Raw genomic sequence first — 27,256 nt, forward strand, 5'->3', positions numbered from 1 at the left:
TCCCAATCCTGTCCCTCACCTATTGTTTAATCATTCGTTGGTGGGTCTACTAGATCCAGCCTTCTCCGCAGGCGTCTCTCTTTGCTTCGAGCCTTTTCCCATCTGTTGCTTTGACGGGTTTATGTCACAGGGATCCCGTCATAGCCGCCATCTTGGTTGATGATAACAAAGCATATCCCTCATTAGCTTCTCTTGTTATCAACCATAATGGTGGTCGTTGCTAGGGAGTCCGCAGATGCTAGCACACGCTTTATTCTAGATCGGTCTTCTATGCTCATTTGATAGCCCCTCCCCCCTCGGCCAAATTTCCAAAAACTTTCTTATGGCCTCTAACTATGACCTTAAAACTAATAATAAATGAAAAAGCTCCCTTAGGGAGAACTCGTTTTTAGAAGGTGGAGGGGGCTAAATATTTTACATTATTGTTTGTAGGGACTCTCACAAAACATGAATGCTCCCTACGGACGATTTCACTTTGTACTCGTTTCCAAGCTCTCTCTCTCTCTCTCTCTCTCTCTCTCTCTCTCTCTCTCTCTCTCTCTCTCTCTCTCTCTCTCTCGAGCGTTTCACTGCTGACCAGTTAGTACCACAGGCTCGTAGACAAGATGGCAGGGTTCAGAATGATAGAATTTCATCTAATCTCGCCAAAATAACCCTTCAAAATGGCTTTTAGAATTAGATTTCGGTCTCTTCTCGGCTTAGACGTGAGTGCTACAGATACATAGTCCTAGAAAATACCCCAAAAATGTTTTTTGGTATTTTTTGTTATATTTATCGTTGATGTAAATGTTGTGTTTTGGTAAGCTTGATGATGTGGGCGAATCTAACATTCAATGTCTTTATAATTTATCTTCTCTCGAAAGCGTTCTTCTAGAGAATCAGCCGATGGAGAATTCTCAGATGGGACTGCAGACAGCGTATTTAAGGTATCGAAGACCAAATTTATCTCAAACTTACATAGATTTACTTTTTATGCCGAAGTTTTTGTATATTAATTCAATACGTGAAAGATTTTTTACCTTATTTTTGATTGCTATTTTGATTGATTTGTGGGAGGATTTTATAATCTTAGCTAGTTTACTTTACTGACATTTATTGAAAAAATAATTATTGAGTAAATTATACTTTTTATTGAATTGAATATGGTTTAAGTTTATATAACAAGTGCTTTCGTTATGAATGTCAAAGTCAAATATTTAACAATTATTGATCAGAGCATATTTCGGAATGAATTTGTCTTGTCATAAATTATATAAATTTTAGAATAAGATAATTATTTAATTTAAGTTTATTTTCTATATTTATATATCAAATAGAATAAACCATGTCTAAAACAAATATTACAATGTATTATTGATGGGTTGCAAGCACTCCAAAGAGAGTCAAAAGACAAAACCATGGCGGCCATTGTGGTGCCGTTAACAATGGATGCTAATGAGAAATCTTTTGTTAAATGGCACCGACATGGCCGTGATGACGTAACGTGCAATCGAAGAATTATGTACATCTGTAGATAATGGTTAAAAAAATTCATTTCCTATCCTCCCTTCCCTGTGGGGCAGTGTTGGAGAGGATTAGCTCCCAGTTTTAATTCTCATTCTATGGGTTTAATACCAATTATGATAGTGATAAAGATACTATAGGGGATTGTGATTTTTTACAATGCAATAGACCCTTTGCCAAAATGGCGCCCGAAAATTGAAATGTGTTACATTAAAAAACCAATACCAGCACTGTAAAGAGCACTTTTACTTTAGTAACCCTACAAAGATTCATTATGTCAGGTGTTATATTGGCCAAGAAAACTCAAGTTGAAAATTGACATTGCTCTTTCCCGTGCTGGTATTAGTTTTTCTCTCAGCTTGGTCTTAACTCAACCGAATTCGTGGCCACCATTTTGGAGTGGAATCACATGACTAAAAATCCCTTGAGCTATAATCGAAAAAAAAAGAGCAACTATGTTAGTTGATCTAACTAAAGTTCTTAGTTAATGAGCAATGCTTTGTTATTGTCAACCAACATGGCAGCTATGATATAACATGCACCCTGATAATGCATGTTCAACCTTATCAGAATAAACCTAAATGTATTAGTTTCTGAACTTATCTAATAATTAGGAAATTGCACTAGCTTATCATAAGGTCATATGACTTTACCGCATTGCACCCCAACAACACAGTCCTGCAAAAAAACATGTACTGTAGCAGTTTATATCGTTTATTTTGCCTTGCACGTATTTAAATTATTGTATGAAGACAGGGATAAAGTGTTTTTTTTACCACATTTTTTTATAGGAAGACACATGTCGTGAATTTGATGATGATCCCAGAACAGATGATGAGGTAAGTAAACATGAAGATTCAAAGAAGACAATAAAAAATCTACTATGTTCTTATTTAAAGCTGTCTTCATCAGAGAATAGTGACCTTTAGATCTGATGACAAGGTACAAAATGAGTATGAGTACGAGTCATGTAAGTTTTAAAATTGGTCATGTGCACGTGGGTAACACTGAATCATAGTCAATTTCTGATTTTTTATAATCTAAAGTTTCAATCTACAGTATATACATGACCACGACTAAGAAATGATAGTGCCAATCTTTAAAAGCTAAAAACTCTTTCTCATACTCATTCTTGTACTTGTCGTCGGATCTTTAGAAAGGTCCCTAAGTCACTGTGTCCTCTGTTTCATTATCCTTGGAAAAGTTTCACTTTTGAATGTATTGTCACCACAGTTACTGTAGTGTGTCATATAAACTGTATTTAGACTTAGTCCACACATATCCAGATATTTTTGAAGACAGAATTTTTTCATTCCAATTTTTAAAAAATTTTCTTTTACACATAGAGTTTTTGAATTGTTTCATCTATCCAAGCATATCTGTTTTCTAAAGGTGCATTTTCAAGGCCAATCAGTAAAGAAAAAATTCTGTTTTCAAAATTTTTTTAGGATGCATGTTGAAGAGGCCTTAAACCTTAGCCTCTGGTGAGGGAGACTCATTGATGACTCCCAGTGCCAGGGTCATGATGATGATGATAATAAGCACTGTAGAATTATTAACTAAATTGAAATTACTAAACACTACTGTAGATACTGTACTGTAGAGGATACTCTTCTTGCAGAGATCCCTCCCTGCCCTCAGTTCTGGCCCATTGAAAAAATAATGATGTAATATAAAGATTTGTATTTATTTAATTATTTTATTTGCTGTTGCAGTATTCCAACCATTAAAAACATTAAAAATATTAAAAAGATCATGTAACAGAATCTAACATCATTTTAAGTGCTTAACTACTTAGAATGCGGCATGCTAACTTCTCATATATCGTGTTTCATTATTTGTATTATTAGTAATTAGGGATTATGGATGTATTGGTTTTGTCTTTTTGTTTTAACAGGGCTTTCTTTAAACTAGTTCTACTAAATGAAATAAATAAATAAATACATATAAATAAATATAAAATGTGTGCTTGCATAACTACTGTAGTTAACATATATTTGTTGTACTGTACATGTATTTTCAGGTCCTGGAAACAATAGAAGAGGTGTATTTTTCAGATACTAAATTCGATCCTAGTGATTACGAACTAAAGGTTTGTACTGTATATATGTATAGTATGAGTTACATGTATGAATGAATATTCACCCACTCTAATTATCTAATTATTTAGCTACATTATAAAATGAAATTGTTACTTACTCAAGTAAAGTGTTGATTATTGAATGCTTGTATCATACTGAATATTTTCAGAAAGCTACAGAAAAGGAGCTGGTCCTTGAAGATGTTGAAGAATATCGAAACACTCTCCGACAGCAGCTGCAATCTGTGAGTGTTATTATCTTTTATACATGATGTTATTGTTTACAATATCACACCTTCAGATTGCCATTATTGGGCATTTATTGTTTAATTGCACTGGAGATTGTGGTTTCAATTTTGAGGACACAAGATGTGGAAAAGAAAGTGCTGCATTTGTTTTAAAATATATTATCTGGGGCAAAATTTCCAAAATAAAGTGAGAGACCAAAAAACTCTGTGTTTGTGTAATGCTGGGTAAATCAAAGCTGAAACACAGATGAGATGAAAGACAAGTGCATACATGTATCTCTCCCTTGATTCACTTAATTACTGTGCATGTAAACAGACTGATTAGTTATATGGGTATCACCTGATTGCTGGCTAACAAACTGTTAACACTGGGCCAGCACATCACCAACACTTTACCAACATTCATTTACTCACTCATACTGTACTTAGAAAGATTTTACAGACACTTCTGAAGTTTTGTCTACTGTAGATGCATTCAGAAAAGCAGTCTAGATCCACAGATAAGATAACAGAAATACAATATCTTCCAAACCGCACCCATGAGCTTATATGAATTTGCTTTCCTTATATCATTCCATAATTACTTAGCCTGCCAATAAATCCATCCTTAATGTAACAAATCTCCTAAAAATTCATTGCCACTTCATTTACACTTTACTCTCACTTTACTGAGAGGTGCCTAAATGGTGGCTGCACATTGGCCAAGCATTGACCCAAAACAAGACTTGAAAAAGCATTCCATTCACATACTGTAATGTTGGCAATGTACATGTGTCACAGTTACATTAAACTTCACACGGTGGTCCTACTAGGACTGCCCAGAAAGTCTGTGGACAAATTAATTTTCATTGATTTTGTGTGTGTCATTGTGAAGAACTTTGTTATTAATAATATTTTTTCTTTTCTTTCTCAAAAAAGGTTTCAAAAAAACTGTACACAAAAGTTCTTGAAAATCATAGTGCATATGTCCAGGTACGTGTAAAGTATATCATTAATCATTAATTAAAAAATAATTTAATGATAGTAATTAAAGAAAAATTCATTAGGGAGTTGAAATGTGTAACACTATAGCCATGATCCAGAATATTCATTTATACAAATTAGGATAGTTTTGATACCATGCTTGGAGTTGGTCTCAAGATGGCTGCTTCTCTCACATATCAAATGTCACACTGAATTTTTTGATTGTTAATAGAATATTTACTGAATCTTTCTGTCAAACATTTGGGATATCTGTCTTTGATTTAGTTTTGTAATTTTTTGAACCAAGAGGACTTTTTAAATTTTAAAAAATTTGTCAATAAAAAGAATATCCTGGAGTATCGTGAAACAGAAATGTATGGCTGTTCCATGTTTCAACCCCTTTACGAGTATCTGATTCTCACCATAACACATCAACATCCAGGAACTTCAAAGAGTAATGGAGCTACAGGAGGCACTGCAGAATGCTTCGTCGATATGTGACAGGGGGAGAAGGTATGTAGAAACACCATGGTGAGGAACCATAGTCAGTATATGATGATGGGTGGTAACTGTAGGGTTGATGCTCTAGCTGTATTGATTGATTATCAGTTTTCATGAACCCTATGCAATTCACCATTTTTGTGCTAGCCATAACGTAGTATAAATTGTATTGGATTGTGTTATGGTCACCAAAAAGTTCGGACATTGTTCTCAGATTCCTGTACAAATGTAATGGCTTTTGAACAAATTTATTTACCTTTTTTGTTCATCTGTTTCTCTAAAGAGCACTAAGAAATGCTTGAATCAAGGCTAACTAAGAAAATCAAGTAAATAATTTGTTTAAAAGTCAGTACATTCCTACTGAAATACAATTTGTACCATGTGATGGTTAGCATGAAAATGGTGAATTATGGCCTGCCATATTTTCAGAAATAAAAGCTATTTATTTTCAGAAAGAGCAAGCTTTTTATTGGTACTGTATTAGTAAAATTCCAATTTATTAATGTATTTGGAATCAAAATTACAAAAATTTACATAGTATTTAGTAAACTGATAGCCTCTAGCCTAATTCTGGCATTTTTTGATTGATGGTGGGCGGGTTTATTTTATTATCCTTACAGACATCTAGATAAAGCAAGAAGAGGAGTATCTGTTGGTGGTCTTGGTATTCTAGCAAAACACAGGAAGAAACAGCACCTGATTACTCTATTGGATTCACTCAGAACTATCAAGACACTGGTAAGATTGCATTCTGTTGTATATGTTTCCCACTCAATAACTTTATTTTATGCACCTACATGTATATACTGTTTATATTGTATCTGTAACATTACATCATGGTGGCAGTCAGAATGCAACTTGTTTTCTATTCCAGAAAAGGTGCATTGCCACCATTTACTTATTTTCCAATTTGTAAATTTTGTTTTGCAGCAAAGAACTGATGTCAGATTGAAAGAGATGTTAGAGGTAGGATTGTCAAGTACATGTAGTACTTTTTTGTTCCATTCAGCCACTAATTATATTTTCTTGTTTTTTTATACCATTGTTGTACAACTATAAACAGGAGGAAGACTACCCAGGAGCCATAACTCTCTGTCTTGAATGTGAAAAAGCAGCCAGAGCTTTCAAGCATTATGAATGTATTAGGTAACCATGTTTAATCCATTTTTAATTGATATTCTTTAATTAAAGATGGTATTGAACAGATGAGTAAGTTAATAGTGCATCTGAATCATGTTTTTCTTTTGCTGCTGAGAGAACAGGAACACAGCAGAGGTGTATTCATTGTTCCACTCCACGTAGTTACCGTTGCTATGTCCCACAAGCTCAACATATTTGTTAGAAAATCTCAGAATTTAAATTTCTGATTGCCTTCTGTCCTGTCCTGTGAAAATAAGAAAAAATGCCTCATTATACTTGTGGTACTCTTAAAAGTTGATTTTTTTATAGTTGTGGGACAGGATTTCTATTCCAATGGGAAAACTGCTGCAGTGTTGATTGGTTCGCCTATTGCCTAATTCAGAACCAAACACCAAGCAGGTTGCTGTCTATCCACTGATAAAAAATTAATTGTCCAACTATGCAGTTGGCATTAAGTTTCTTTAAAGCAGAGTTTGACTGTAATAAAAGGAAAGGAAATGAAAGGGAAAAAGCCGAGAAAGAAAAAAACAGAAAAATGAGAAGCAGGGAGCTATGTGTAATAATATTACTGTAAAATACACTCAGGTAACTAATGTTTTGTTTTCAGCGAATTAAGCTCAAATCTGCAGGAGACTTTGATTGATATTGAGGTATGTACATTGTATGAAACACTTTTAAAATTGTTAATTCGAGTAATCTATTAATCTATTGTTAATTCTCAGAGGATTCAGAATCAGTAGAAGGCTCCCTTGTCAAAATAGGTGGCTGTATTGAGCAATACATGTAGATTAATATTAATGATTTTCCATTCGCAGGCCCTTAGGGATTGGGGAAGGGAGTGGGACTGGAGAGGAGGAAAGGAGGAAGGGCCCTTAGGGGATTTGGAGGGGGGGGGGGGGGGAGGATCCTTCTTTTCATTTTTCCTGGCCTCCCTCCCCTCCCCAATCCCCTAATGCCCTGTTATCAACTACTGGTAGCCACCATCTATTGAAATCTCTGATTCTGTACTTTTATCTCAACAGAAACAACTTGACCTTGCCCTGGTACGAATATGTAACAACTTTGACCCAGCCTACTATGAAAGATTACAAACTGCATACAGATATCTTGGCAAAACACAGGTATTTCTTTCTACATTAATAGGATTCAAACAAACATTTATTGCTCATATTGAGAATAATAAGGTTATGATATCCTGGGATCCAGAGGTTCTAATATAAAGGTAACCAATGGCCATTTACATTACATAAATGTAAATGTAAGTCTTGCAGTCTGACGAATCTGATCCAGTTTCTTCACCCAATGTGGGTTTTTCATGTAAGACTGTATGACCTGATAGAACAGAAGAAAAAAAACAAATCTGAAGAAAGGTTTTCAAAATCAATGAGTTCAGTACAAAAATCTTCAGATTAATAATTCAACTTAGTATGATTTAGACTTGAATATAGTTTCACTCTCTGTGATTGGTCAAGTGAACAATGATTTTGACATGATAATCACTTCTAGAGCAATGATTATGAAGTTTTCCAAAGTTTGCCAGTAATACTAATATAGAACATTATTTTTTTACCTCCAATTTCATCTTTCCTCTGATATTCAATTCTAAGATTATGCTAAAACAAAATTATTCACTGTGGCTCAGTGATTATGGTTAATATATATTTTACCTCATTGCTTGAAGACTCACGGATTGTGAAATATTTACCAATCATCACTTCTCCTTGGGCAAATAATCATAATATTCGTTAACTTACAAGTTGTGTTATTCATGCAGATCTCCATGGATCAATTGATAATCCACTTCATGAATCATATCAACCAAGTATCCTTCTCTGTCATATTGGATCATGTTGAGGTACAGTACACTGTATGCTCCCAATGACAAATCAAGTTATACTATGTTTATCCCATACCATAAAAAATATACAGCCAATCAGAATGCAGGAAAGCTGGGTTTTTTTTTATATTTATTGGTACTATTTTACTTGTCCTTCCCATCATATGCTACACCTGTACATCAAATCTACACATTTGCATTTTCTATAATGCTTTCTCGTGTCACACCATGAAACATCCCAATTGTTGTTTGTATTTCCTTTGTATACACACATGCCTTACTAGTATATACTGTACTGTACTGTGTACATGTTTGAGATTCATATATCCACCTAACCAGATATTGTAACCATCTAGGGTTTTTGAGGTGGATCTAGGGGTGGTTCACTAGGTGTTTGTGCAGAAGTGGCACAGCATTTTTTAAGGGGGGGGGGGGGGGGACTAACATTTGTAGGTCTATTAATATATATTTACCAAAACCTCCTAACTTTTTGAAAATCCTGGGGGGCAGCCCCCGTCTGTGCTGCCCCTGTTGCGTATCTCCTTCCTGCACAGGATTCCCTTGAAAATGTGGTAAATGACATCTCTGAGAATATGAAGTGAATGGAAACCTAGATTCAAGTTTATGCTTGCTTTCTGTATACTGTATGTCTGTTTGATTATCATCATTCCAAGATACTGTACCTATTAAGGTTTTAATGTACTGTAATTAAAATCCCAAAAGAAGATAAAAACTTGGGCATATATGAATTTGATAGCCAATAATACTTGCTAAACACACCAGAAAAACTGATGTGGCCAGAGTTATGTGGGTTGCAGAAAAAGAAAACTTGCTTTGAGCACTAGAGTGTGTGATTCACTTGAGCACCATGTTTTAATCCCCTATATTCCTATAATATCAAACAGACCTCTGTACCTTGTACATTGTTTTCCCATTTTAGACCAAGTGTTATTCTCTAGAGAATAAGATTCCTCATTTGTATCCATATTCATGTGCCTTCTCATGTGCAATCGCTAAACAAAGAAAGGATACTCTAGGGAATGACACGTGGTCTAAAATAGGAAAACATTATGCCCAAGGTAAAGAGGTTTATAGAAGTGTTTATACTAATGCGTTGTGTTTATTATAGGATGATCCTCCAGAATATGTTGCTGAGGATGGTCTACAGCATGTACATTTTGGAGAGCTCTGTAAAGTAAGTACAACAATTTCATGCTTATGGCTTTTTGTATTAACATTATGAGAATATAATGGGCTGTTGAAGTAGATCAGGGAGAAGTGGGAATTGAAGTCAGTTGGTAAAAGTGTTGGGATAAGAGTGTAGGTTAGCAGGGATAGAAATAAAGGGTATGGGAAGGGAAAGAACTCTAAGGAGGGGAGAAAAAGGGCAGAGATAGTTGCAGAGAAGGGCAGGTATAGTTGCAGAGAAGGGCTGGGATAGTTGCAGAGAAGGGCTAGGATATTTGCAGAGAAGAGCAGGGATATTTGCAAAGAAGGGCAGGGACATTTGCAGAGAAGGGCAGGGATAGTTGCAGAGAAGGGCAGGGATAGTTGCAGAGAAGGGCAGGGATAGTTGCAGAGAAGGGCAGGGATAGTTGCAGAGAAGGGCAGGGATAGTTGTAGAGAAGGGCAGGGATATTTGCAGAGAAGGGCAGGGATAGTTGCCTAGAAGGGCAGGGACAGTTGCAAAGAATTAAGGGCAGGGATATTTGCCGAGAAGTTGCATAATAAGGCCAACACATGGTCAACGTACGACTGATAGTCTGGCAACGCTCGGCCATGGACAATCAGGCAGCAGTTGACTGGCACCTGTCGGCTGGTCATAAAATACACAATTACCCAAATGGTGTGTCGAAAAGCATTTGGGAAGAGATTGCTGCATAAAAGTAATTCATTATTTAACTCTATCCAGTGTATACCTTCATTTGTCATACTTACCTTTCTTACTCTAGAAAGTTCAAACTCAGCATTTCACGCCTTGCTTAATGGGTCTTTGTAAGGTAAAACATTAAAAATATACTGCAGTAGATTTCATTAGCTACAATGTACAGTAGATAATATATTGATACTTTTACTCATTTCGAACCATGTGTCATTTCCTTGAGTATGATTTCCTTACTTACCAATTACGCATTTGAATAAATCTTTAATACTGATGCAATACTGAAAGAATCTTTTTTTAATATGAGAATAAAAGAATCTTTAATATAGAAGCAAAACTTTTAGGGTCATCTCCTGGAGTTGTTTATTGTCTAAACGGCTAAAGCGCCGGTTTTTGTATGAGTGGGAAACGTGAGGTACTGCCTTACAGAACGTAGAAGGTACGACATGCCGTAACATTGAAATGCCTTCTTAATGTCTTCCAGTTAGGCTCAGGCCAAACGTTGAACTTCACATGAGCCGAACCTAATTGAAACAATGGAAAACAATGCGGTCTTCTTTGATGTCATTAGGTTCGGCTCATGCTATCGTAAGATATACGGCACTGCTACACTGCGCTACGAATTAGCCGTATCGTTTCCCACTCATACGAAAACTTCTCTAATGCTATAGCACATGTATCTGATGTCTTTAATGTTGTTGTTTTGATGTACAGGTGTTGTGGTCTGTAATGCTGAACTACCATAAGGTGATTCGTTGGCACGAGCAGTATGACCCAGCCATGCACGTCACTGAATCAGATGTCACTGATGGAAACAAAGATGACGAGAAGACCGCTGAAGCCACGTACAATAGAAATTATATTAGACAGAAACTGGATCACGGGCTCAACAGGATATGGAAGGTATAAAAAAAGGTTTTTTTTGCAATGTTTCTACTACTATTATCGTTAAAGTACGGCCTGTGAATAGAAGCTTCATGTCTCGTTTGCCGACTAGCATTTCGACGGCTCGGCGTCAATCAAAGAACTGAAATTAAAAACAATATCTTGAGATCTTTGAATGAATTAAACATTTGAATCCTCTTAAATTTTTAATTCAGTCCAAAATCTCACTCAAGATATTGTTTTTTTGATATGATATTGCCGTCGAAATGCTTATCGGCAAATGAGACATCAAGCTTCGCGGGTCACATGTCAATGATAAAAATAGTAATATCGATTCCTGAACTCGGCAACACATGTTAGTACAGTTTCTTGGGTTCTCCCCTTGTTTTTCCCTATTCCATCTGTACATTATCCATGCCCTGACTTAGATTAGCCCAAAGGTTGTTTGAGGGTTCGATAAAATCATTCAGTGAAGGGTAAAGCTGCAACGCGCTCGCCTTTTCACCGCTGCTACCGGGGATCAAGTCCTTCCCCGGACCCAGATCAATAGTGTAGCATTTCACTGATCAGTTTATGACATCTGGTTTCCAGGAAGTCCAGGAACGCATCAAGACTCATTTACTTGGTACAGACTTGTCCTACTTCAAGTATGATGACTTCATCTTTGTGTTGGACCTCGTGAACAGGTAGCATATCAATAACAAGGGTATTGTTTCATTAACTTAAAAAGTTCATTTCTTGTACTTATTTCCATATCCCAAACTTCATCTCCTTATTTTTGCGGAAGGGGGGGGGGGGGGGGGGGGGGGGAGTAATCAAGGGACCATGCCCTGATGTAAATATAAATCAATCCAGTTACTGTTTGGGGTTGGATAAGAGGAGGGATGCTGCACACTATTCCTGTACCACTTCAGTTGCTTACGCAGAAATGCCTCAAAAATGCAGGAAATAGAATCTCTGAAGACCATATGGATGTACCACTCAACACACGCCTGTTATATTAGGCAGATTACAAGTGCATTTACAAGTACATACGCATTTGAGTTAAATCCAATAATATCTTGTAGATTGATATCGGTTGGTGAAGAATTCTGTGGCAGTAAATCAGAAGATCTCAACGAGTCAATTCGAAAACAGTCTGTAAAATACTTCAAGAATTACCATAGGTGAGTAGCATAACTACTGATAACCTGGAGCAGATCATATAGTATTACTTTTGATAACAGACTGTACGCACTTGCCGTTCCGTGCCGTGCCGTTCCGTGCTGTGCCGTGCCATGATGGAGACTTTGCAGTGTCCAAGGACTTTGATTGGACGAGCAGCGGTCTCACGCTCTCTCTTTTATCGTCGCCATGGCATTACACTCGGCCGAAATTAGCTCTACATTCATTCATCCTTATGAGAGGAAATTCAGATAGAGGTGTTATTGGACTCTGGATTTCAGTTGGGTTCACTAACATGGGGGTGATCTGTAACGTGTTCTATAAAGAGTAGAAGTTATATTGCTTGCGTAGAAAAAAATGATTTATGTCTCGATGCCATTTCCTTTCAGGTCGAGAATGGAGGAGTTAAGAATGTTTTTAGAGAACGAGGCCTGGCAGCTCTGTCCTGTTAAGGCTTCCTTTAAGATCATGGATCTACAGGTAAGTGTTAGATAATGCCTAGTTGGTGACAGAGGGGACGGTCTCCATTCTGACCGCGTGCTTTAATTGCTTTTATAACATACCCAGATTGCCGAGACTCTTTGTTATCGGAATATTGGTTGGGGGATCTAAATATTTGTTTTCTACAGGAATTTCGATTCATGAAACACCAACAAATACCGCTGATCAAGACGCACCGACGTACAGCATCCGGGAACATGAACGTGACCACTGAAACAGGTAACCCGTCAATGGCAATTTTTATCTGGTAGAGTTTTGACGGATCTAACCAAAGGTGTATCCAGGGGGACCGGACCTCATTTTCTTTCTGTTTATCATACCTACTATATTTTTGAAGACATATATGTTATTTACCGGCCAGGAGGTCCGGATAGGGAAAAACTGTGCCCGAGGTCTTGAATATACGGACCGAGGCCGTTAGGCCGAGGTCCGTGTTCAAGACCGAGGGCACAGTTTTTTCCTATCCGGACCGACTATAGGACGGTAAATAACTTATTTATTTTTTTCCCGTATTTTTTTTACTTGTTTTGGTAATCGTTTTGTGTTGTCGTTTAGCGGCAAAGGATACCGGACCGCGCGCGCGGGCAGATACTTACAAAATACCGCCCGCTCAAACAGCCAATCAGAACGCACGATTTTTTAGGATACCGGACCGGAAAAAAATAAATATTTAGTATCTAGATCCCTGCTCTCGAAAGCCTTCTTTTTCAAGATACCAGAATAAGTGTAATGGGTCTGGATTTTTGGAAGAAGATGTATGATGTAGGATGGCTGTAGGATGGCTGTAGGATGGCTGTAGGATGGCTGTAGGATGGCTGTAGGATGGCTGTAGGATGGCTGTAGGATGGCTGTACAAGGATGGCTGTACAAGGATGGCTGTAGGATGGCTGTAGGATGGCTGTGGGATGGCTGTTGGATGGCTGTGGGATGGCTGTGGGATGGCTGTGGGATGGCTGTGGGATGGCTGTGGGATGGCTGTGGGATGGCTGTGGGATGGCTGTGGGATGGCTGTGGGATGGCTGTGGGATGGCTGTACAAGGATGGCTGTAGGATGGCTGTAGGATGGCTGTAGGATGGCTGTGGGATGGCTGTTGGATGGCTGTGGGATGGCTGTGGGATGGCTGTGGGATGGCTGTGGGATGGCTGTGGGATGGCTGTGGGATGGCTGTGGGATGGCTGTGGGATGGCTGTGGGATGGCTGTGGGATGGCTGTACAAGGATGGCTGTAGGATGGCTGTGGGATGGCTGTACAAGGATGGCTGTAGGATGGCTGTGTGATGGCTGTGGGATGGCTGTGGGATGGCTGTGGGATGGCTGTGGGATGGCTGTGGGATGGCTGTGGGATGGCTGTGGGATGGCTGTGGGATGGCTGTGGGATGGCTGTGGGATGGCTGTGGGATGGCTGTGGGATGGCTGTGGGATGGCTGTGGGATGGCTGTGGGATGGCTGTGGGATGGCTGTGGGATGGCTGTGGGATGGCTGTGGGATGGCTTTGGGATGGCTGTGGGATGGTTGTGGGATGGCTGTGGGATGGCTGTAAGATGGCTGTAGGATGGCTGTGGGATGGCTGTGGGATGGCTGTAGGATGGCTGTAGGATGGCTTTGGGATGGCTTTAGGATGGCTGTGGGATGTACCACTTGTCCTCCCCATCCCAATTTCCCTTCCCCTCGCAGTAGCCTTGAAAATCTAACAATCAACTATTGGAGTAGGAGCATGAAGTTTCTTACAGATGTTGCACCTTTCCCTCAGGGTTCTTCTCACGTTATGCAACGCAAGGAAATCCATTCGATGATGTGTACGTGGAAGATGAAGGGGAAGACGTCATGGCACAAAACGGGGTCAGTTCGGTTGCTTTGACAACTTTATAAATGACCAGCAATAGTGTTAACTGATGCATTCAGGAATATTGAGCTTCATGGAGGGAGGCAGGGAGAGATATGTAGTTATAATTATGTTGGACTGCAGACAGACTTTTACCCGCTGGAAAATTGGAAAGGTTGTACTTTCAAATACGCCATTCCAAGAATAGAAACTTGTATCATACGCGATATTTTTTTTGTAAACTCTACTTTGTTTGGTCTTAAATGTAGTTTGCAAAACCCAATAGCCTAAATTCTAATTCAATCAGAGAGTTAGCCGTTCCTTGACTCTGATTGCCGGCCAGGGGTTGTTTCAGGGTTCAATAAAACTTAAATGTTTTTTTGAAGGGAGTCGACCTTATTGGTTGCCCTTTGAAACTGCCAATCACTTGTCAAGTTATAGTACTGTTAAAGCAGGAAAAGTATTTTGGTCTATTATGTTTGTTTTTCCTGTTAGCTTGACGGAGATGATGGCAACAATGATGACGAGGAAGACGACGATGATGAGGATATTGCAGGTAAACACACAAACAAGCAAACATGGGGAGTTTTTGTTCAAAAACTCAAGCGAAATTTGTATCAGAAAGTATTCGTAATTTTTTATATCGTATTGTAATGAACATGGTTTTTAAAACGAAGCATGTTTTTCCCCCCAACAACGAAGTTCATATTATAAATTTATTGTGCTACTATTATAATATAAGTAATATATAAAACGCGCATGCATGTCTCTGTACTGTGATATAAACACGCTGGGAGCTGTAGAGCAAGAGAGAAGCAAGAGAGAAGCAAGCTTAGGACCACGAGTCGTAGCCGAGTGTTTCTTTCGTTTTTTGAGTGCTCTACAGCTCCCAGAGTGTTTATGTCACAGTACAGAGACCATAAGCAGTCGTTTTATATTGGTTTTATAAAATATTTTTGAGCAATTTTGCGCGAGCGTGTCTCGTGTTCTCTGATATAAGAACGGTAGCCAGCCAATCAGCGCGCGTGTTTTATTTCAAATACTTTATGTTTTATTGAACATGGTTTGTAAAACCAATTCTAGATGAGTTGAAGCTGGATTACGTTGACGAAAAAACAGGCGAGATTCCTGCTGGAAGGTGAGTAATGCTTCCTGATTCCTGAAGGGAGAAACTACTCAGCCGATATGAGATGTTAGCAAATTAGGATGGGGAAAGTTTGCAAAACTGAGGTGGCACTTTTCCACTTGAAATTATTGATTTCCAGGCCACAAAATGAAAAAAATGACGTTGCTAATAATTAGATCTTATTAACCGAGCGGGAGGTCTGTACGGAATAATCTTGACCGAGGTCAAGATTATCCCGTACAGACCGACCAAGCTCGGTTGATAAGAGTTTTATTATATGACCACTTTTCATTGAAAAGGACAAAATGTTTTCGCCGTAAGATTAATATGCGATCGGACCGGTTAATACCGGAGAATCTAGACCAGTCCGCGATGCGATCTATCCAATAAGATTGCTCGATTTGCTAGTGCCCAGGCTCTAAGATTCACGGTCATATAATAAGAGGTTGATAACGAACACAATAACTTATACACCTAAATCCAAAATGGCGCACGGCCGATTGTTGTACATGTAAACGAGGCATCCAGGGCCAAATGCAAAGAAACAATAGGGTGTCAATGCAAAGTATACACTTGTTCACTCGTTCTGTCTTTCTTTTCTTCTTACATTCAGGATAACGACAATTTTGCAGCATCGATTTATAAGAAAATACTGTAAATTTGTAAATTTGGCGCTGGATGCCTCGTTTTGAACCGGCCGTGCGCCATTTTGGATTTAGGTGTATGAGTTATATATTTTTGTTGCAAAGGTCGACACCTCAGTTTTGCAGTGACGTCATTTCTACGTCTACTATTCTACTATTTCAGATCGGCTGGACAGAGCACTCAGTTGATGTAATGTATTCAGAAAATCTATTGTATTATATTGTTGTTCCCTCTATTGTATTAGGTGTGATTCATATGAATACAATACATCAACTGCTTGCTACAGAGGCGGTCCCGATTCCTGAAGCCAAGCAGTGCAGTGGTACAACTGTCACTCACCTTTATATCATATGGTTTCTTTTCTGTTTTGTAGATCAGATGGATATTTACTCAGTCGTAAACACCAGCGGTTCTTGTCTCGCGTGCCCTGCATTACCAACACTACTTTGAACGTGTTGAGGGTTTTTGGTGAGTAACTTGGCATATTGCAGGGGATAATTTACCTTTTTCTTTCGACAAAAAAAGGAATAAGTTTTCAGTGGGTAACGAAAATAGAACAGAGCTCACGAAATAGAAAACATGTTGATCGGCTTGAAACAGCCGTACTTGTTCATGTTTGGGGAGTGTCAGTAACACTTCATAGCCTTACTAACAAACCTGTTGCCCTTGTTTCATGTTCGAAATGGAATAGACCTGTTGCAGCACGTCAGAATGAAGCCCAATTTGAAGGACATAACAATGGTTTTCTAACTCTCTGGCGATTGAAACATGTTCTTTTGTTTTGTCCTCCAAATTGAGCTGCGCTGACGTCACATGCAAGGGGTCTTTTTAGAAGAGGTGATATTTGTAGAGCTGGAGGAAGGTAAACCGGAGAAAAATCCTAAAAAAAACAGGAGCAGCTTTACTCACATGATAGTGAGTCGGAAACGCGAATCGACCACCACAACGATGAGAGGCGCTCTAGCAGTACACTCCTTTCGTGCTTCTCAACTCTTAAGCTCCGACTCCAAAAGACTCCAATCAAGAAATCTCTTTTTTTACCCTAATTCGCCCACTTTAGTGCGCAACTGCGCAAAGTATTTTGCCCTTGAACCTGCACTTGACAATAGTTAAGATATCAATCTAAGGCTCATGTCTAACGTCGAACTTCACCTAATTACATCCAAGTAGACCGCCTTGCTACCCATTGTTTCAACTAGGTTTGGCTCATGCGAAGTTCCACTTTTGACTTGACACTTATTTGTGTATCGTCAGTGTGTGAAAGTGTTTGTTTTTATTGTCAGGTAAATACATGCAGATGATGAATGTTCTCAAACCCATCGCCTTTGACGTAGTGATCTGCATGTCACAACTCTTTGACTACTATCTCTACGCGGTAAGGATTGTTATTTTTGATTGTGCTGTGTTCTGTACTCCCCTACTCAATGTATTGGTAACTTCACTACTGTTTCAATTTTTTTTTCAAGATACGAGAATATAAGTAACTGGAAAAAAAAAACGTCCCTCAACATTGCTGCTTAGCCCGTGTTATCACTCTTCAAAACCACTGCGTTGCAAGTTAAAGGGAATGCGCCTCGTACTAGTGCCATCCCATCTTGAATTCCAAAATCCGGCATTTTCTTGTTGCAAGGAGTAAAGAGAACTAGGAGTTCGTGCATATCGTGAAACAAACAAAAAATGTTGCGTGTGGATTTGTACGGGCCATATGTATACGTGCGACTTTCGCTCTGTGACTTACAGCGGAGTCGATTTTGCTCAACTAGTTACAGGTTTCCCGTATTAGCTCGTATAAGATGTTGCTCAACAAGGTGCATGTTGCCCTATTAGTCATTACGAGGTTGAGGAACTTGGTCGAGTTGGCATTGTTGTGAGACTTTTTTAGGTCACGTGATAGACGTCAACTTGAAAATATCTCCAATAAATAGTCCCACAATGCATTGCAATACCAACTCGACCCAGTTTTTCATCAACCTGAGCATGATAATTACTCTAGGTCGTTATATGCGCAAGATCAATAGAGTCCGATACAAATGAATTATTTCGTCTGATGTATAGCATTTGCTAATTTATCGTTATGTTATATCTTGTTGTAGGTAACATCTTTCTTTTCCCCGGAGGTTCTGGTGAGTAAGACTCGTACTTTATATTTGCTAAAAGGAATAAGGCATGTTTTACAAGGCTGACAGCAAGTAACAGATTTTCAATAGCAAGGAAACCCAAATGGCCGCATGTTTGACTTCTTATTGATTTCTTTAGGTGGATGGTAGTACACATGGCTTAAGTATAAAACTACGGACGACTTTAAAGCGTATCTCAGATAATCTGATCCTCAGTCCTGAACAAGAAATGAATATGGAAGCACCCGCGGACGACATGAAGGTAACGCGTTTGCATTGATCTTCTCATTATAACCATGACAACCATCGATTTTCTTTGCTTCGTTTCTTCCTTTAGTAGTGGTAACAAGGTAGATGCGCGTGCATAAGGCATATTACCTTCAATCATCCTTATCGTTTGACTAATGTTATGCTGAGCGAAGCGAATGAATAGGACACATGATAATCATCCATCCATCCATCGTTCTCTTTCTTTCACTCAGTGTAACGAAGGTTGATTCGTGTGCATAGGACATATACTGACTATGATAACCAATCATCCTTATCGTTTGACTGTTATGCTGAGCGAAGCGAATGAATAGGACACATGATAATCATCCATCCATCCATCGTTCTCTCTCTTTCACTCAATGTAACGAAGGTTGATGCGCTGGCATAGGATATATACTGACTATGATAACCTTCAATCATCCTTCTCGTTTGACTAATGTTATGCTGAGCGAAGTGAATGAATAGGACACATGATAATCATCCATCCATCCATCGTTCTCTTTCTTTCACTCAATGTAACGAAGGTTGATGCGCATGCATAGGACATATACTGACTGTGATAACCTTCAATCATCCTTATCTAAATCTAATGCGTTTACCACTCCTGGGTGGACGGCTTAATGCCTAACAGGCCTTGCGACCCAATTGATAAGGCAGCCGGTAGATCGAGTAAGAATTTAGAAGTTGATTTTTGTGGATGGAGGAACTAAACCGGCGGAGAACCTAGACGCAGGGTCATGTGCAAGTGTATGACGCATTCTGACTAAGATAACCAAGCAATATACTTCATTTTTTCATTTTCAGGCCGATTTTACTATCTTGCACTGCGCCCAAAAAGGAAAGCGACTGAGCAAAAACATTTTTTAAATGACGCTTAGTGCTGATTCTAGCCGTCTGGAAATAAGCCACTGATGCAACCATGCACTGTGAATATTTATTAATTTGTTGTTTTCATAAATTTCAAGGTTCCACATCCTCATCTATCACCCATGGTTGACCTTCAAATACACAACATGTATGGCCTTCCGGAAAGAATCCTAGCAACTGAATCATTGTAAGTCATCATTCCTTGTGCCTAATCCTATGAATATAGACCTCTTTACCTTGGGTGTTGTCCCAGATAGTGTGTTATTCTCTTGAAAATAAGATTCTTTGTTTGAGTTGAATCCAATACTCATGTGTCTTCTCATACACAACCGTCAAACAACGAAATGATCAACTTGAAAAATAGGTTGATCCCTTGCTCTGGAATATTATCAATATATCTTGGTCTTAAGAGCAAAAAATATTATAGATTGTAATGATCCACACTCATTTGACTGATGAAGACTGTGCGATACAGTCGAAATATCTCGTACAATCTATAATAATTTTTGCTCTGAGTCAAATAATTTATATATCGGTAAATAAATAATACTCTAGAAAATGACTGGTCTGAAATGAAAAAAAAAACATTGCGCACCAGCTAATTAGCAGTTAGTCCTCAAGCCTGAATGGGGTATGAGTGAGTCAATAGCTCATGAGGCCCGCGAAGCGCGATTGAGGTATTGGCTCATAGGCCATGAGGGCGAGAGGACTAATTGATTTAGTCAAACCCAACTAGTCGGTCAAAGATATAGATGCAAACAAGTCTTCAATAGTCCCCTTCACAGTTCCCTGCGCCATCTTGAAAGGTAGCTGTGCCTTTTCATCGAAGCGAGGCGAACGGTGAGCTTGCGATGATAGACACATGCGAATAATTGTCCAAGGTGTTAAAAAAAGGTCTCTATCATTGCAAGCTCCCCGTTCGTCTCGCTTCGATGCAAAGGCACGGCTACCTTTCAAGATGGCAAGATGGCATAGGGAACTGTGAAGGGGACTATTAAAGTTAAATTCAACTTTTTGGCTCTCAAAGCCGGTACTAGCAGGATATAACTCATAGCCTAGTAGTAGCTCATCCAATCAGAACGCAGCATTGATGATAGACCACTAGTTGGACTTGACTAAAGAGATTTATTGTACAACTTGTTCTGATGTCAGTTATAATCATATCTTGTAATTTTTTTTCTTTTCAGAGTATTTCTCGCCAACCAATTCGAGTTTCTTCAGAGCCACCTCGATTCCATGATTCCTCAAAACAAACGCGCCTTTTTGTCACAGTTTTACTCACAGGTAAATACACAAGAAGCAGCTCGCTTTTTCCCGGATTCTTCGGTTTCTCCCCTCCTGATAGTCTCCTTCCCAACCGTCATTAGTTTCGGTCCCAGATCCTCACGGGCGACGGCTGTATAGGAGGCTACCCTCCTGAAAACAGTTCTCAATTCCAATAGAGTTCTCTGGAAGAAGACCCACTCTGGAAATACCGTCCTGTCAATAAGTCCCATCTTATGATTTTAATGGCAGTTTTTCATGTGCGCCATAAGTCAGGGCATAAATACATATTGGCGCCAACATCGCAGGGATTTATTTCTATGTAATTTTGTGCGGTGTTTTTTTTTTTTTTAGACAGTAACTACAGTCCAAGAGATTCGTAAACCCACCTACAGAGCAGTGGCTGCTCGAGTCATCGATTATGAAAAGGTATTTGAGATATCGTTTTCAATTTGATTATGAAATATACATCATCTAACCTTATGGTGCACCTTCGACACAAACTGAATACACAGGTTAAAGTAAAGCGCGCGACTAAATCTGGTCCAATCAGATTGCGCAAACACAGAGACGCAGCACAGTCACCGGTCTCGTCACGCCTTTTCCGTGTCGTTAGTTTTAAAGTCATGCAAATTCCTTTCTACGACTAGGGTAACGGTCACGAGGGCTTCTCTCATCAACGCGACTTGGGTAGAGTTAACTGGTGGTTCTTTGTTTACAGGATTGTCTTCTCCTGTTTTCTTGTCTTAACATTCTTCATCGCCTATAAAATTGTACTTAAAAATATTTATTCATTTATTTTTATAATATTTTTTTTTCCTGTAGACGTTGCAGTTGATGCAAGGTGTTCGGTGGGATATCAAGGACATTATGTCACAACACAATACTTATGTTGATATCTTAGTTAGGGTAAGTCTGTCAATAAGTTCCTCGCTTTCTGGATTTTAGGTTATTGACCTCCTTCTAACAAGATTACTACTAATAGACCCCTTTGATGTGACGTCAACGCAGCTCAATTTGGAGGACAAAACAAAACAAAAGAATTTTAATCTCCTAAGAGTTTGAAAACTATTTTGTTGTCCTCCAAAGCTACATTCTGACGTGCTGCAAGGGACCTATACCAAACAATTGATTTCAAGGTTGGGTGACCCTTGTTTCTTTACCCAAGGAGAAGTCTTTTGTTTTTATCCCCACAGAAGAAAGGTGGGGGAGTGGGAGTAGGCGGGGCATTTAGACTAAAGAGATTGCCCTAGTCACCTAGCATTAGCACCACCAGGGGAAATATTCTCCTGGCACCACCCTATACATCGCGTGAAAGTACGTCCAAATTTATGAACCTGGATCATTTAATTGCAAATTACGAAATATGACTTAATCGTGCCTTTTTTCAGGAATTTCAAGTTTTTAGCATGAAGATGACACAGCTCTCGAAGTAAGTGATTCTCGAGCGCAGACTCATTTCCAGTCCTTCTCCATTTTATCCTTAAACAAATAGAGGTCTAGGGGAAACGGTTATGGTATATTGAGGGTAAAAAACGCTATCAAAATCCGGCTGCGTTTAGACGGTACCGCAACGATTTGACCTGCATAAAAATACGTCGTTCTTACACGGAACCGGATCCAAATTTGCAGTACTAATAAGCATGCGAATTTTTGTTCGGATGACTAAGTCCCGTGTGAAAGGAACCCCTAAACGTTCCACTTTTTGACCGGTTAAAGATTCGTCCGGTTCCTCGTAAATGCAGCCTTAATAATGATTTATTATTTCCAACAGACGTATTCCTGTCCCCAAGGAAGTGTACGTTGTATTGTGGGATCATTGTGTTCGATTAGCAAATAGAACATTTGTAGAAGGGTAAGTCTGTAAATGTAACTCGCTATTTTGAACCCATCCTACTCCTGACTGCACACTGTTGGTAATAATTTGCTGTAAGATATATTGTTATTGAATGTGATGAAACTGGATTCGATCATTCTCATTGGATGAGCAGTGACCTAGCACTGGGATTGGTTGACGGAGGTAGTTAATTCCAAATAAATGATTTCAAAAGAAATGATAGCCAAGCATCTGTCGCGACATGGAAATCGGGCAATTCACTGCTGTCAATCAAAGTATATGTAAAGGTACAAGGTATTTGATTGCACGTAGTCTATTTCCCGATTTCCCTTCGAGACTGTTGATCTCAATCATTGCACAGCAACGAAAACTATGGTAATGCAATCAGATTCGGCGCACAAAAAACTGAAAAAAGTTCGAGTTTGGTCTTGTCCTTAATAGAGTTGTATGAGGTCTAATAGAACCACGAGACACGACACGGTCACGGTAGTATAGCGAAGTCATTAAACCCGTGAAATAGATATTAGACTAACACATTTGTAGACCTTAATTCAATTGTTTTCTTTTGTGTCTATTTGACTATTGCACGTTGACTAGTAATTTTCATTTCACGGGTTAAATGCCTTCACTCTATAAGACCACTTCACCTGTTGCACAGAATATTTGCTATCAAATGTTTGGATATTCAGTCAAAATACACTAAGAGATGTGCTCATATGTATTGATTTGGTCGTGATTAATAGTTTATCTTATTTGTTCAAGGTTTGCAAGTGCAAAGAAGTGTAGTAATGAAGGACGAGCTTTGATGCAGCTTGACTTTCAACAGTATTTGATGAAACTAGAGAAACTAACAGATATCAGGTACAATAACCAATCAGAACGCATTATAAAGAAATGAATGATTAACTTACTTACTCACTTACTCACTTACTCTCTTACTCACTTACTCACTTACTCACATACTCACTTACTCACTCACTTACTCACTTACTCACTTACTCATTTACTCACTTACTCATTTACTCACTTACTCACTTACTCACTTACTCACTCACTTACTTACTCACTTACTCACTTACTCACTTACTCACTTACTCACTTACTCACTTACTCACTTACTCACTTACTCACTTACTCACTTACTCACTTACTGCATAAGAATAGGGAGTTAGAGTATGCGCATGCATCATTTTCCACTTGTGACTTTGCATTAATTCCAAAACTAGGTGTCAATACGAAAATATATATTTTTGCTTTGTTCCAATGAAGCGGAAAGTTGCAAAATTGGGTTTCTATGAAAACCTGCCAGTTTTTACAATCATCGTGCTATTTTTGTCCACCAGACCTATACCTGATAGAGAATACGTGGAAACCTATGTCAAAGCCTTTTACTTGACCGAAAATGAAATGGAGAGATGGATACGTGAACACAAGGTAAATGTATGATGTTTGTCTGTCTGTCTGTCTTACCGTCTTTTGTATCTGTGTGTCTGTATTATCAAGTAGGTGTGAGGGGAGAGGTTCGCCCCTTCCTGGTGTCTGTCTGTCTTTCTTTCTCGCATCTCTCCTCACGATTGGGATTCGATTCCCAGTCCCCCACGTGAGCTGAGTTGGTTGGCTTTCTTTCTGACTCTGTGCATTTTCCAGCCATGTCTCCAGTTTTTCCTCCCTCCTCTCAACTAACTAATTCAAACTGATTAAAGCTATTCTCCCGTGGGTCTTAAATGGACTGCATATAGAGGTAGACAGAAAAAACCTTATTTATACACGGTAAAAACATCAGTTACATCCTAAATTCCTTTCACTTCGACCCCTTTGAGTTGCGTCACTGTCGTACTTGTGAATTGCGATAACAAGCGTTTTTTACTTCATGTGTGATGATGTAAGGCTAACCTAATCCTCATTACTCGACAGGAATACTCCAGTAAACACGTGACCAGTTTAGTCACGTGTGGCGTAGGGTCTCACATCACCAAGAAAGGAAGGCAAAAACTGTTGGCAATAATCGAAGAGATCGAAAAGAACAAGCAGCGGTGACGTCGTCGATCATCTGGTTAGATCTGTTATATTAATGTACCATAATGGTTTATTCAATTCTACACATTAGTTTTGATTGCAACTTGAGTCTCGACAAATGGCATATATATCAGACTATTCCTTCGATTCTTCTTCACCCTTGGTCTATACCTTTACTACTCTTACCTTTTCTACCGTCGTTCATCTTGGGTCGATTTTTAATAGATGCTGTTTTGACTGATGTAACTGTCTTGACCGTATGATATGTTCGCTTCCGTTACAAAATTCACCATTGGCGACTACAACGTGCTTGACACTGATTTTCATAACAAGAACTTCAGGAAAACGTTTCGGTATTTTTATTTTATTAAATTAACGCTACTTAACTTGGAACTGTCTTAACTGTCTTCGTCATTGTCAGCGACTTTTCTACACTCTTAATGTGATCTGGTCACTAATATTTCGGTCATGTGGAATTTTGGATCATTCAATCAATGAAAGAACGGGAACTCATTACTTAGAACTTACTTTACTTGGGACAGTGTTCATTACAGGAACTATCTTCTTCATTGTCAGCGATTTTTCTTCTCTCTTCAACGGCAGTTGCCACTTGTGATCTCGTCACTAACATTTCGGTTATGGAATTTGGGATAATTCAATCAATGAAAGAACGATATCTCTGGTTCCTTGTCCTATCAAACTCTTTGTCTACCAGATTGATCAGTACATGCTCGTATACGGGACTGTAGTCTATTGCGTGGTTTCAATCAGCTGATAAAAGCCTTTGAATCTCATCTGTTCAAAATGAAAGTCAAACACTAACCACCATATGCTGTCAGCCAGAAAGAATTCTGTTTCGAAAACTTGCGATCCATCTGATGAACATTCTGCACGAGACAGGAAATGACGTCAAGTTGAACCCAGCAAATTGAAAACTTGCGATTCAGCTGATGAACATTCTGCACGAGACAGGAAATGACGTCAAGTGAAACCCAGTAATCGAGGAGGAATACTTTGCTGCATAGCATACTATAAAGAGGAAAGTGGACTGATGCACTAAGATTAAAGTGCCTATCACCCTTCTGACAATATTCACAGTATTAATTCTACATGGGGTAAGATGTTGAATAACACTAAAAAAATATATAGTTTAAGTGCAACTTCTTGAAGTCTTAAAGGTTTTTCCATGCCATATGCTAATGCTGTGACGTATGAGGAGTAATCATTTAATATACAAAACACTACTGGTACAGATAAATTAAATTTGAAATACGTCATTGTTTTCCCCATTGCTCTTATAGAAATGATTGCAAGTTAGTTTTCCCATAGAAGCCGGTGTTTCGAATTACGAGGAACAACAAATAACCATAAATGCCTCCTCATACATCACAGAATTAGCACATGACATGGAAAAACCTCCATAACTTCAAGAAACCGCACTCAAACTAGGTAATATTTTCGGGTTATTCCACATCTTACCCCATGTAGAATCAATACTGAGAATATTGTCAGAAGGGTGATAGGCACTTTAAATAACATTAGCATATAACTGATATACTAATTATCAAATCATGATCAAAGCATCAGGAATAGCATATAAAATATTATTTTAGGTCACTTCAGAATAGCTGACATTGCAATGATTACGTTTTAGAAGGTTATACTAACACTGACACTGATTAATACTGCATGTATTTCCAATATTTACGACTGATATTCCACACTAAACGTGCCACGTAAATTATCGGTTTTAAGGTATTGGAGAATAGCTTTTTTAATGCATGAGGCTTTCGCCTTGTTAAGGGCTTTGTAAAGGCATTTGTATATAATAATTATAAAAATACCAACTTCTGAAAATTAAAGAAAATGATAATTTTGTAACGTTTTTATTTGGGCTTCCTGTGGAATATAGAATTAAAGTAAGGACTGAGAGCCAGCCTTGGGAATGAATCTATAAAATCGCTTTCCTTAGACTTTACCCTTGGAAAGTTGATGCTTTTAATTATCCATAAGCCGTGTGAAGTATGATTATGTGCAGCATCTCATGTAAGAGATGGGATAGACCAGTTTCGAGTTCTAAATTACCGCTGTGTTCCTTGATTGCAGACTCATTCGCACAGGGTTTACCTCTACCTATTGAGATTTTTGATGCTTCATTTCAGGGTCTTCATTTTATGCCTTTGTCTATTCACGTTTTGAACTCATGTATACCATTCAAAGCCAGGGCGCGGATTCGGCATACAGTGCCTCTGACATGCAAAAAGGTGCCCGAATGTTTTCTTTTTATAAACCTACTTGCTTTGCACCAGAAGTCGTTAGCAATCTTCCTTTGGCCGGACCGCAAAATTACACAGCTCTCGCATGTAGAAAGACTATTCAAATAACGAAGTTAACAACTGCACAAATGACCTTATAGTAAATGTTTCATACTTCTTCTTTTGAACCAGAAGTTGTTGCCAGTCCAATCTTTCACATAGCTCAGTCTCACACGTAGAAAGAATGAGAGAATAACAAAGTAAATGACTACGCAAATCAGTCCGACTTTAGTTAATGTTTCCCGTGATATTTATAGACTTAAAAGATTACACT

The 27,256-nt window shown here is 38.6% G+C and overlaps 1 protein-coding gene across 1 annotated transcript; it reads left to right on the forward strand.

Annotated features, from left to right (window-relative positions):
- The first annotated feature begins 569 nt into the window (after positions 1 to 569).
- On the forward strand, positions 570 to 26,548 carry LOC116301799 (syndetin). Its single transcript, XM_031710917.2, has 36 exons — positions 570 to 704; positions 864 to 926; positions 2,295 to 2,342; positions 3,527 to 3,595; positions 3,754 to 3,828; positions 4,750 to 4,803; positions 5,237 to 5,307; positions 5,916 to 6,033; positions 6,226 to 6,261; positions 6,359 to 6,441; positions 7,043 to 7,085; positions 7,458 to 7,556; positions 8,210 to 8,290; positions 9,402 to 9,467; positions 10,225 to 10,272; positions 10,869 to 11,057; positions 11,631 to 11,725; positions 12,107 to 12,205; positions 12,593 to 12,683; positions 12,833 to 12,923; positions 14,455 to 14,543; positions 15,022 to 15,082; positions 15,610 to 15,664; positions 16,671 to 16,765; positions 17,581 to 17,672; positions 18,391 to 18,420; positions 18,554 to 18,676; positions 19,650 to 19,738; positions 20,739 to 20,835; positions 21,169 to 21,243; positions 21,640 to 21,723; positions 22,206 to 22,246; positions 22,589 to 22,669; positions 23,414 to 23,512; positions 23,995 to 24,085; positions 24,566 to 26,548. Exons 1-36 carry the CDS (start codon positions 663 to 665, stop codon positions 24,686 to 24,688), a joined length of 2,886 nt encoding a protein of 961 aa, XP_031566777.1. The 5' UTR covers positions 570 to 662; the 3' UTR covers positions 24,689 to 26,548.
- The last annotated feature ends 708 nt before the right edge of the window (positions 26,549 to 27,256 follow it).

This window comes from Actinia tenebrosa, unplaced genomic scaffold, assembly GCF_029948245.1.
Source record: "Actinia tenebrosa isolate PJP-AT-01 unplaced genomic scaffold, QUT_ActTen_1.0 PGA_scaffold4__44_contigs__length_22323623, whole genome shotgun sequence".
NCBI classification, from domain to species: domain Eukaryota; kingdom Metazoa; phylum Cnidaria; class Anthozoa; order Actiniaria; family Actiniidae; genus Actinia; species Actinia tenebrosa.